This window comes from Cariama cristata, unplaced genomic scaffold (assembly GCF_000690535.1).
Source record: "Cariama cristata isolate BGI_N322 unplaced genomic scaffold, ASM69053v1 scaffold33587, whole genome shotgun sequence".
NCBI classification, from domain to species: Eukaryota; Metazoa; Chordata; class Aves; order Cariamiformes; family Cariamidae; genus Cariama; species Cariama cristata.
Genome location: NW_009626561.1, coordinates 22,132 through 33,972, shown reverse-complemented (window position 1 = coordinate 33,972; position 11,841 = coordinate 22,132). Strand labels below are relative to the sequence as shown.

The window sequence follows — 11,841 nt, the reverse complement described above, 5'->3', positions numbered from 1 at the left end:
TTTTATTGCGACTTTAGCTGTTAGTTGTTAAACCATGACTCAAACACAGAGCTAAAGAAGATGCTGAAGGCATGGAGAAGTTTTCCAGAGGAAAATGAAACATGATCAGAATCATTCAAGGCTCCCAAAAGGCAAACAGGGAGCTTAACGTTATTTTTGAAGAGGTGACTCAGGAAAGCAGCGGGGCAGTCATTGCTTTTGGCAATGTCCAAGAGAGGTTTGGCTTTTGTGAGTAGGTTTTGTCAGGGGCAGGCCTGGGAGATTCAGGTGCCATCGGCAAAACAGCCCCTGAAATTACACGGGGGAAGTGAGAGGACAGTGAGCGAATCCGTAACTTGCAGCAGTTGGGGTTTGAAAGAAAGAAGCAAATCCCCATTAGCTGTGAGTTGGGAGGTGTCCCGTGTGGCATCATTTGGGAATGATAACCAAAGAAAGAGGATTACTGCTGACAGTGACAAAACTGAGTGTTCTTAGTAACACGTATTAAATTGTATTTCACCTTGAAGACTAAGTGGAGTGCTTAAAAAACATTTACAGAGAATTTTATTTTTACCTTGTATTGTCTATTATTTTTCAGCTAATATGAGAGACCTCTTTTCCATTATATCCTTGTGAAACAAGTTCTCATGAGAATTTAGCTTGATTGTTACTATTTTTATTTTAAACCCCCCTGTGCATAAGGGGATGCAGCTGTCATTCTTTCTCATCAATCTTCTTTATTAAAAAAGGGGAAAAAACCCAGACCAACCCTTAGATGAAACAAGTAGGCATACTCCTCTTTCTTCTGTCTGCTGGAGAGAAAGCCTGGGAATGTGCTGTGGGGATTGCCCCTGGCCGTCCCGTGGCCTGCAGTGGCTTAGGTGTTTTCTCAGAAACTTAGCACCTCTTCTCGCTGTTCTTTTCCAGGAAACCATCAGAGTCAACGTTATGATGTTGAAAACCAGTGGAGAATTTCACAAAGGGCAGGTTTGTCCAGTTTTTCTATTTATTCAGTGAATTAATATGCAGTGGAACAAAATCTGCACGTGGATGCAAATCTGTTTGCCTGGTATCAGTCAGTATGAAGCGTGGTCCTGTGAGAACAGAATTGCAGCATAGGGCCAGGCACTGTACACTCATTCTCTCCGTCTTTCTTTCAGGTTGTTTTTAATATCACTTACGTTAATGGACAGGTGTATCTAAATGATTTCCCTATGAAGAGCGGGGTTGCCCACATAACGTGTCAAACAGTAATATGTGAGTATTCTTTGTGTCCCCCCCTCCTGTTTTTTTTCCCCCTGGGGTATTTGGCTTCCATGTTATCTAGTAACCAAAGCTTACAATGACTGCATGTTGTCATACTCTGAAAACTTGGGCATTGGAGAAGTAAATCATTTCCTAAGATAGGATAACTTTGCTCCTAAAATGGGTGGAAACAATATTACTGCCTTGTTCCCAACTCACATTCACATCCATATATGTAAATGGTTAAATGATCTAATCTGAAATCCAGACTCTGCCTGTCTTTGCAAAAGAATGTTTTGCACTACAAGCTAGACAATGTAAACAGAAGGATGCAACTCCACCCTGCTAAGGGCTGTGTCCCTAGGTTGGTTGGCATATATCCAAAAGGAGATTCAGCAACAAAAGTCTGAATTATTGTTAGGGAGATCTTTTTATTATCTAATTTCTGTGTCTATTGGACAAACAAGTTTCTGCTGGATAGGATATTACAGCACAAATACTGCAGTTTTGCTAGTGTCCTGCAGTGGTTAATGACTTCAGATTATCCTGAAACTGCTATTTTTTCCACTGATTCAATGCTACAGCTTTTGTGAAAGATCAGAAAGTACTGTGATTCTTTTGAGATACACAGAGCATCCTGTATAATTAATTAAACAAGGGCCATTATGCTTATTTGATTTAGGCTCCTGTTCTATTCAGAACGATCTCTCGATGGATCAGGTACAGTCAGTCTCTAGCTTGGTTTCTGAGGTCATCCTCTCCTTACAATCAGACTTTTACTTAGAGGGTACTAATGCTCTTTCTAAATTGCTTCTCTGAGCCATGGCCTTGTTTCTTGAACCCTTCCTTCCCAAGCGTGATCCATTATTAATTTGACACTATTTCTTTTCTGGAGAGGGAGAGCAGTAATTCATTTCTCTCTTTCTGGGATAGTTACATTCCTATTGATTTTATTTTTTCTATCCTAGGGTAGAAAAACATGGCAAAATGTCATTTACCTGAAAGATAACTGACTCCAGAAAAATAGATATGATTCTGTTGACTAATTCTGAGAGATACTGAGCAGTCTACTGTAGTTCCTATTAATTTCCCAAATCGTAGTTGTATAGCTTGCAGTGACTACGATTATGAACGTGAATCTGAAACAGTGAGAAGAATACTGATTTGACCTGGAAGCTAGGATCCTGGAACTCTCTTATCTCTGTGTTTGGGTCCAAGTCCTCAGCATGGTACCTCTCTCTGTTACCTGTAAAGTAATGCTTATGCTGTTTACTTTAGTAAATCTTTGACAATAGATTCAGATGAGGTTTGTAAAATGCTACAGGAATATCGAGATACTTGTTACCTGTTAACAGAGGGGAAGAATATCCCTGAATATACGTAAAAACCAAACTTGAGCCAAGTCTCCTGAATGCTGTTGTCCTGACGCTGTTGTCAGATCACGCCTGGCACCTCCATCCCCACTTCAGGTTCCCACAAATGCCACTTCTGGAAGTGTATCTTTCACTCCTGTTGAATGTAGTGGGGATCGAGCAGCCTGGCACGTGAAAGTTGGGCCCACGGGAGCTTCAGCTACTTGGCATCTTAGGGGCTTTGGTCCCTGAACGTATGCTTGCTGCGGTAAGTCAGAAGACATTCTGCAGCCAGGGTAGTGCTCTGGCTCACATCTATAGGGAAACTTTCTCTTTCTCTCCTCCTGCTGCTTCTTTTCACAATGGAAGAGATTGCTAAATGATGCCAAAAAGTATTTTTCTATATTTAAAATAAGCAAAATAGCTTAACGAGGAAAGGGATCATAGCGTAAAAGTAACAAACGCACTGAGTTATTAATGTGTAACTGAAAGACGCTAATCCAGCCTTCCCCCACTTTGGCTCTTAGGCTCAGCTCTGCAAGTGGCACACAGCACTAGGGGCTCAGAAACAGGGGCCAGGGGTCCTGTACCTTGCTACCTGCGCGCTGGAGCGATCCATCACCTCCGCTCTGGCTTTTCTGCAGCACATCAGTTCTAGTGTGCCTCCACCTGTAGTAGAGGCGTGGTAGCTGGGAGGAGGACACTAAGGCTATGCAGAAACATTGAAGGTAGAAAGGCAGTTCTCGTGTATTTGTGGAATATTAGGTTGTTGAAATAGCTGAAAGCTTTTGGGGAGGAAGAGAGTTTGAGGTGTCATCGGTCACATATGAAAACAGAGGGGCAGAAAAAACATGTAGAGGGAACTGACACTCATCTTGAGTAGTATATGCAGTGTGCATATTTGAAAAAAAAGTGTTTCTGTATTGAGAGGCAGGGGAATGTTGTGCGAATCAAGATGTTCACACAGGTGGCTGGCTGGGCTGTGGCATTGCTCTCGTGAACTCCTTTGGACAACTGAAATAAGAATGCAGCCATAGCGAAGCCAACGAGCGCTGCAATGCACACCTGAGAGGTCGGGACGGGACACTGCAAGCTCCCTCAGGCTGGGGATCGTACAGCGCTGCCGTTACCTGCTGTGTTAGAGCATGAGCCCTGCTCCAAGTTTGATTTGGTGATATACTGATAAAAAATCACGGCATCTGTTTTACCTGTTGCCCACATTACTGCTGCTTCTGACAGCGGTTACTGGAAGCGTTATGGACATCAGCATAGTACAGACTTCGTACAACTGTTCGGGCATCTCTGGTTTGATGCTAGTGGCCCTCTGTAGTTGTCATGACTTTTCCGTTCAGATGCTGCGTGTGCAAAGGTATCTGTGTCAGAGTTGCAACTGTTTGCCCCATGGTTGTATGCTGCGTTCTTGTTGGGGTGGTGCCTCTCTGCAAACTGTGACGTTGTGTGTTAACAGTGGAGGCTGGAAACTTGGATAACTTACCGGATCAGCAGCGCCTGGGAACCGTCAGTGTTCGCATCATGGTTCACGAGTGGCCTTTGGCGTCCAGTTCTGATTTGCAGCTGATTGTTATTCAGGAAGAAGTGACGGAAATTGATGGAAAACAGGTAAAAAAAAAAAACCCAACATTCTGCTTTAGGAGAGACAAGTAGTTACCAAGGATTAAAAGGTTTACGTGTGTCTGGCTGGTGGTTAGAGCACAAAGTACATAATCTAATGCCAGCACAGTACTGAGGGAGAGAATACCAACCGAAGTTGCCTGTATAGTAGTGGGGGTGTTTCATGAGGAGACTTCAAGTTTTAATTATAAAAATACAAATAGGAGCATTAAGTGTTGGATGACTTTCCCTTAAGCTTGTTAGAATATCCTTAATTGTCACATGCTCTTTCAATACGTGTGCTTAGGCAAGCAAAGTCAGACTCACAAGCAATACTTCATTTACAAATTAATGTACAAAATAAATAACAGGGGCATGGGCTCGTTCGGAGCCTTGAGGTTTTCCCCATTGTTTATTCCAAGCTAACAAAGAGTTTCAAGCCTGTAGCATGGGGAACAGCTTGCAGCAGCAAACTTATTACGGCAGGTGGGCTTGTGAAGGTCCACACCACCCGAGAGCTTAGCCTTAGAATATTTTGCATGTAAGATAATCAATTCATTTGAATAAAGATCTTGATAATGAACATAGATTTTGAGATGGACAGAAAAAAACCTACCAAATTATAACTGTATTTGCACGAATACCAGTGAGTGTGAAAGGTTACAATTCTAGCTGAGATTGAAATGTGCAGAAGTGAGTTCTCAAAATCACCTATAAGGTACAGTTGTTTTTCTAACCAGAGAGGTTCTGGACAGAAGATAACAGCTGCTGAAGCCAGCAAAAGTGTCATATTCTTGTTTCAGTACATGTCTGCACCTTACATGCCGCCAGGCTCTTTTGAAGCTGGCTTATGTTCTGCTGCCTTTTTTTTTTTTTTTTTTAAGGAGAATGATGGTAATACTATTGATCCTTAATTAATTGCATGCTCAGCATGCAGTATTTTTTTACAGGGATTTGCATCATGTCAAAATTTTACTCTGTTAATGAAAAATCCCACTGAGAGGCTCAAAGCTTTTCTAACGGGGTGTTTATTGCAGTGTTAGGAGGCTAACTCATCCTGGTTTGGTTCAGTTGTTGCACAGGAGTGTTGTGTTTCAGATCTCGAACTAGACAGCACAGTGCATTTCAGAGTTTCATAGGGACCTGGAAAGAACAACCAGAAAGCAAATTTGGTTTCCTTAATTGTCCCTTTAAGTCAAAATCTTTCCATCTTCCTCATTAGTTCTCAGCAGACGGTAACGATCATCTGTTTCATTGCATTGTTGTGCACGTATTTGAAGCAAAAGGGGATCATTGGTTGGCCTATGGTTCTGAAAGCATGAGTGAAACTGTATCACATGCTTCATTCCTCTTTTGTTCGTTATATTTCTAAGTAGCAGTTATAATTATGGTCACAAACACTCTGGATTTCTGTCAGTTCTTGGCCTCACAATGCAGTTGTTGATGTTAGTAGGAGTTATGCTGAATGTCTTCTAGATAAGCAATGCCTGCAGTGATTATTAAGTGAAGTGAGTCCAGCGCATCACTGGAAGAGGAGGAAGACAACTATTCTTTTGGTTGTTGGAAGAAAACAACATTGGTTGGTTGGAAAAAAAAGCAACATTACCGCAAAAGCGGGAGGGTCAGCCTTGCCTCAGCAACACTTTCAATGTTTGCAAGTGCTCTTTCGTTACGTCCTTGAGTTTCCCATGCCCTAAAATGCCTCCCTGAAAGAGGATTGTAATGAGCTATGTAAGACTTGGTTAAAAGACCTCAGAGTGGCTACCACATGCTTTTGCAGGGAGAGAGAGAAACCAGTCTGTTCAGCATGTTTTCTAATGTGGCATAGTCATAGAAGTGTGGTACGTAAAAACAAAGGGTGCTAATTAATTTTATAACATCCCTATGTCTAATCTTAATGGCTTGGAGTTTTCTGTGATGTACTGTTTTCTCTGCCAGCCTACTTCACTCTTACTTTCAACTCAGTAATATCAACACGTTTGCATCTCTTGTTTTTTTTTTAAGTAACAGAAATAGATATTTTAGTCAAGGACCTGAGAGTACTTAGACATTCAAACTACACTGTCCCTTTGAAAGAGAGCATGCTGTATTCCATCCCAAGGGACAACGACGTGTTATTTACACTTCCCAACCTCTCAGGAAAAGGTATTTCTCTTAGCTGTTACATAATATTTTTACCCATAGTTGATGTATTGCTTTACAAGGGCAAAAGAACATCATTATTCCTGTGTTTTACATAGTGAAACAGTTTCTTCATTAATAGGGAAGTGTTTTGTTTTATGTGGTTTGGTTTCTGTTTTTTTTTTAAACACCTAAATTGAACTCTTCTACATTCTAGGTATTTTTTTTCTTTGTTTTCAAATCTGTTCTCCTTTGAAGCACTTGATACTTACCAGTCTGCGACCCAGACATCTCACAGGAATTTCTCTCTCAGTGCTATGATGGAAGTTTCTCTAAAGCTGCCCCTGTTTCCTGAGAATGAAAGAGAAAACTGGAGAGGAAATACCTGTCTGGGTCACTTCCAAACCAGAGAATAGTTTCATGGTATTAAACTTGAATAACTTAAAAGCAAGAGAAGTTATTTTATACCTTAATCTTATTTCAGTTTTGTTTAATCAAAAACTCTCAAGGATTTCATAGGAGATTAATATTTTGATCTAGTTTATCACCTTTTAACCTGGCAGCAGCTGAAATTTACAGCTAAGGGCACAGCTGAGTGCTGCACTGTAACACTGCTGCTGCTTCTTACCAAGTTCACTACTCAAGTCAAAAAAAAAGTCAGCCAGCCTTCAGTGTTCTTGCTGTAAATGTGTAAGAACTGTACCATAAGTACAGAAATGCAGCATGTCTTTGTTTTCCTGAATAGTGAGTCAAATAAAAAGCAAGCCCCCCACTAAATCTAGCTTTTCTTCTTCAGATACTCAAGATCCACTGCAAACAACCAGTCAGTACCTCGTCCGGCAAGTAGAAACTACAGTAGATGAAGAGACATTGCCTGGCAAGTTACCAGAGACCCCTCTTAGGATAGAGCCTCCATCTTCTTACAAGGTGGCTTTGCTGTTTGTTTGTTTGAATAATTGTTAGATACCTTTAAAGACTGGTCTAAAAAGGAGGAGCGTTTTTTTGTCTCCCTCTGTTTTTTTCCCTTGTTTCCCCAGAGGTGAAAAGCATACAGCTTGGTGACATTTCTAGGAGGAAAAGTTGCAGTAACATGGTGCAAGTAGAGCTGAATGTTACTTGGTATTACAGCTTGAGGGAATAAACTTCCTTCCCCGTTTTAGTATCCTCTACAGAAACACTTACAGATATTATGTTCTCCTCCTTTGTGAATGTTTACGGAACAAAACCAGCCCAGCATTGTTAGCATTCAGGTAGTGGGGTTTCCTCATGTAAAGACCAAACAGAACATCCATTAAAGATGGTAAGAAGGTAGACAACATTCCTAGGCCTTTGTCCTTGGTCCTTTATCTTTAATTTTGGAAAAAAAAGCAACATAGTGTGTAATAACTCATTTCTGGAAGAGAGAATTGCCATTCCTACTTCACCTAGTCTTGACCTCTCAGAGTACTGTTTTGCTGCTTTGTATTTGTTAAGGACTGGGATTTTCTATCGCGTGAAGTATCCGACTTCCACAGAAGTCTAAGAAATCCCCACAGCCAACCACAAAGAACAACAGACTTTTACGGACATACTCTAGGAAACTTCAAAAAAAAAAACCTTTCTAAATTACCCCTTAGCAGTGAGAAATGGTTGGTTTTTTTTTTACTCCAGGAGGAATCAAATGGGTTTCTAAATCCTGCAATGTTCTGACCTCACAGGTACTTCATGACAGCGAGTTGTGATATTTAAGTTGTACCAAGCTAAGCATTTATAACAACTTCAAATATTGTATAGCTTTAAATTACATCAGCTTTTTCTGACTCGGCTTGAGTGCTTACCCCTCTGGGAGATGGGCCATCAGTCTCACCTTCTGTAAGAAACACTGTAAGAGCCTGAGAAGTTTCAGTTCCAGATTAGGTAAGGATGGACTTGATGGCCTCCTCTGTGGCCGAAAGAAACACTTTATAATCTACTGCTGAGTCGAGAGGGCTAAAATCGTAGGCTGAAAGTTACAGGTAGGCTAGAGAAGGTCCTGCCCCTCTCTTGGCCTGTTGGTAACCCGTTCCCTGCTGTACCCTGCCATGGTATCCTAGCTTCTCTACACCTACGCCAAATAGCTCCCGCTTCACCTGCTCTGTTTGAGTGTCCTTTATCTTCCAAAACCGCCTTTCCTTTCAGGGAACTCTGCTAGGGTGAGCAGAGAACTAAACCTTCACCTCTTCCAAACCTCGTACAAGAAAGATGTCCAAGTCATCAGTCAGTTCCATCCTGCTTTTATGTATGTTTAGCCATACATAAGTTTAAGTAAAACGATCACCATGTAACGCGATTCACCAGTAGCTACAAAACCGGCACTCTCTGTTTTGCAGCCTGCCTTTTTATTTTTACCTGTTTGGTTGTAGGTGATGTGCCAATGGGTGGAAGACTTGAGAAAAGGGTTGTGCAGATTCTGGTTTCGATCTTTACCTATCTTCTTTAGTTTGATGGAAGTCATCGTAGTTGGGGTTGTTGGAGCAGCTCTTATTCTCAGAGTCTTAAAAGTGATTTTCCCTTCCTGTGAAAACAAGTAAGTAATTTTTGCTAATTTTTTTTTCCTGATGAAGGCAAAACATTAACTAAAAAAAAAAAAAAAAAATCTCTCAAGAAGCAACCCCATTCTGTAGGAAGATGGTGGCAACAATTCAGTGACAAGGCTGCTGGTAACTTTCCATTCCAAGTGACCTTTTGGTGTGTAGGCATTTCAGAGGAACATGGGAAAATCTTTCATTGGGGATATCTTTAGCTTGGCTGTCGTACTGCTGAAGTTTTATCAAGTCTTCTACAGACTACACTGTGAGACACCATTAACGTAGCTCTGAGACAGGAGGGTAGAAGCTAGAGCTAAACAATTCCGACAACTCTAAATGTTTTCATTAGGAAACATTAGAAAACATTAGCGGCATGCTTCATCACCCACAACAGGCACAACTGATGTCTCCAAATGCAGCCGACCAGCTGAGCGGCCCTGGGTGCAGTTAATTTATGTATCCACCCAGGGAGAAGAGCGGCCTTAGTCCTTCCGACAGAGCCAGAAGAGTGGAGGGGTGGGAGATCGGGGAGGTTGGAAGTGGCAGTGACAGGAGAGACCGTGCTTCCCCCTGGCATTTCACAAAGCGTGCGGTCAGACGAGTTCTTCTTGTAACTAACTTGTTAGAGCAGAAAAAGTGAAGAAACCCTTTGTAGCTGCAAGTAGCTTAACACTGCCACGTGTGAAACTTGGAACTAAGTAGAACTAGGAAGAAAAATCTAATCCCCATAAACTGTTCAGTAGTCCCCGACAGCCTGTCCATGGCGGAGGTCAGTAGAGAGCAGAGGAACCAGTTGGCAGTAATTTCTCTTCCAATTGGAGAAGATGGGGCTTGTGCGCAGCTCATCAGAGCATTGCACAAAATGGTAACGCCAGAAGGATGGTCTTCCCTCCCTTTAAAAATAAAAAAACCAAAACAAACCCAAACCACAACACCACCACCCCCCCAAAACCACACAGTCATTTTCTTGCTACCTGTATAAAGTGGTCCTGCAAAAAGTGGTAAAGGTTCGATTTGTGACTGTAGACCAGTAAGAATGAGCAGGTGGTCTCCTTTGGTGAACGATGCGGTTGCAGATGCGAGTCAGGGCCTGGCCCCCAGCCTTGATGCCATTCCACGGTACGCTGATAAAACCAGAGGCTGGAGCTCGTCTTAGAGAATTGGGTGCGAGAGCCTGACAGCAGCTCCTGACGGCAGGGAGTTTTAGGCTACCGTGGAGTGGAGCGTATAGAGCCCACGCTGCTGCTGCTGTGTCAGAGGTAGGCAGTGGGTGAAGGGAGCCCTCTAAAACCACGGTTAGTGCCGTTTGGAAGCAGTTTCCCATCAAGTTTTCATTGTAGCTTCAGAAAAGAGGGATTATGAGGATAATACATACTTGATGCGTTGAGTTTAAACTAAGTTTGGGGAGTTTAAGATTAAATATAATTTTTAGAAAATGGAATTGTTTTGTATATTGTTTTCTAACGCCAGGTAATCTTACCTTTCAGAGGCATCCTCCTCCTGGATCAAGTCAGCTTTGTACCTGCGATTACCGTCAGCTTGCCTTCAGACCTTCTGGACAGGAAAAATAATTTAGATGAGAAAGCATGTACTTAATACTGTGTTTACTTTGGAGTTACTGTTTTTTAAAAACAAATTTTTAGTTGACCTGCAGTTTGGCACCTGATCTTAATACCTTGTTTGTTTCCTACTAAGAAAACTAAGTCAGTTAAGTGATTGGTAAAGGGACACTCAGGCCGAGGCCCCAAGCTGACTTCCCCGTGCCTCTCCGTAAACATGCAGCCTTTTCAGAAGCTTCAAGACAAGACAGCTTTCCACCCTGAGGGCTACCGTTGGTTTTAACTTCTGTGAAGTCACTTTTCCACACCTTGGACAGGACGCTGGCTGCCTTCACGCCCGTAGATAAAGCAGGTCAGCTGTCCCGAATAGCGAGAGGACGACATTCAGGGTGTCCTGCAGTCTACAGGTAGCATTCTTCGGAAAAGGACGAAGGAGTATCGCAACCATCAGCTCTGCCTGCAAGCCGAAACAAAGCTGCCCAGCCTGGTTTCAGGTCTCTGAGGGTCGAGCGTGCCTTGGAAGGAAAATATCACTACCAAACAGTTGTGTTACTCAAGTAATTGGACATTTTATACAAGCAAAACAAAAAGGCAGAATTATATTTCAAGCACTTTACACTTTATGGCCCCTTCCACTCATAAAAATCGTTAGCACTTGTAAACAATGTACTTTTTGTACAGCAGTAGTGTGAGGTCTCAAAAGAAAATTCTACAAAATTCGACACAAGTACTGGCTTACTCTTGCGAAGTAGGCCCTGCCTGCCCATGCCGATTTGACTGTTAATGTTTTTCAAATAAACATTTAAATTGTTTATTAGACTGTTCATGCGTGCGCTTACATTTAGTTACAGAAAACAGCAGTTTGCCAAATGTGTTAGATGCAGGGTACTTTTTGGTTTTTAGCTTTTCATCGTTCTTATTTACAAAAATTGTTTGTCAGAAGAATTACTAGCAAAAAAAAACCGAACAAACTGACGTGCCTGGCATTAGACTGAGCAGAGTTTCTCATTTGAGGGATCAGAATTGTCCACGTCCAGCTTAGGTTGTTACAGTGAGGGCGAAGAGCTAGGCTTTGCCCCCGACACACCCCGCGCCCCCCTTAAGGAAGGACTATCCAAGTTGAAGGAGATCTCAAAGTTACTCAGAGACTTGGCCTTGCAGCTGCTCTGTGACAGGATCAGCTCGAGGGGTCTGGCTAACCTGACAGCACCGCAGTGGGACAAGAAACGTTGCTAACATGGACTTGCCTTGCAAAGAGCCGAACCAAAGCCCAGCACCCAGCAGGGCGGGGTGGGATACATCAGCCCAAGGTAACAGGGACACACCTCAAAAGTCCCCTTTTTTTTTTTAATTATTTTTTGTTCTAGCACCTTGTAGGTTTGTACTTTGCATTTACTTCCTCAGGCTCAGTGTCCTTAGAGCGTAGGC

The 11,841-nt window shown here is 42.3% G+C and overlaps 1 protein-coding gene across 1 annotated transcript; it reads left to right on the top strand.

Moving 5' to 3' along the window:
* The first annotated feature begins 879 nt into the window (after positions 1-879).
* Positions 880-10,450, top strand: GINM1 (glycoprotein integral membrane 1). Its single transcript, XM_009704089.1, has 7 exons — positions 880-966; positions 1,140-1,236; positions 4,045-4,216; positions 6,196-6,332; positions 7,105-7,235; positions 8,690-8,853; positions 10,342-10,450. The coding sequence occupies exons 1-7, from the start codon at positions 928-930 to the stop codon at positions 10,448-10,450; spliced, it is 849 nt and encodes a 282-aa protein (XP_009702391.1). The 5' UTR covers positions 880-927.
* Positions 10,451-11,841: the final 1,391 nt, after the last annotated feature.

What these genes read in the sequence shown, in the direction of transcription:
- GINM1 (XM_009704089.1), top strand. Translation starts at nt 928, where the DNA reads ATGATGTTGAAAACCAGTGGAGAATTTCACAAAGGGCAG. An exon ending in GAGAATTTCACAAAGGGCAG is followed by an intron (nt 967 to 1,139) that starts GTTTGTCCAGTT and finishes TCTTTCTTTCAG; the next exon opens with GTTGTTTTTAATATCACTTA. An exon ending in TTCCCTTCCTGTGAAAACAA is followed by an intron (nt 8,854 to 10,341) that starts GTAAGTAATTTT and finishes CTTACCTTTCAG; the next exon opens with AGGCATCCTCCTCCTGGATC.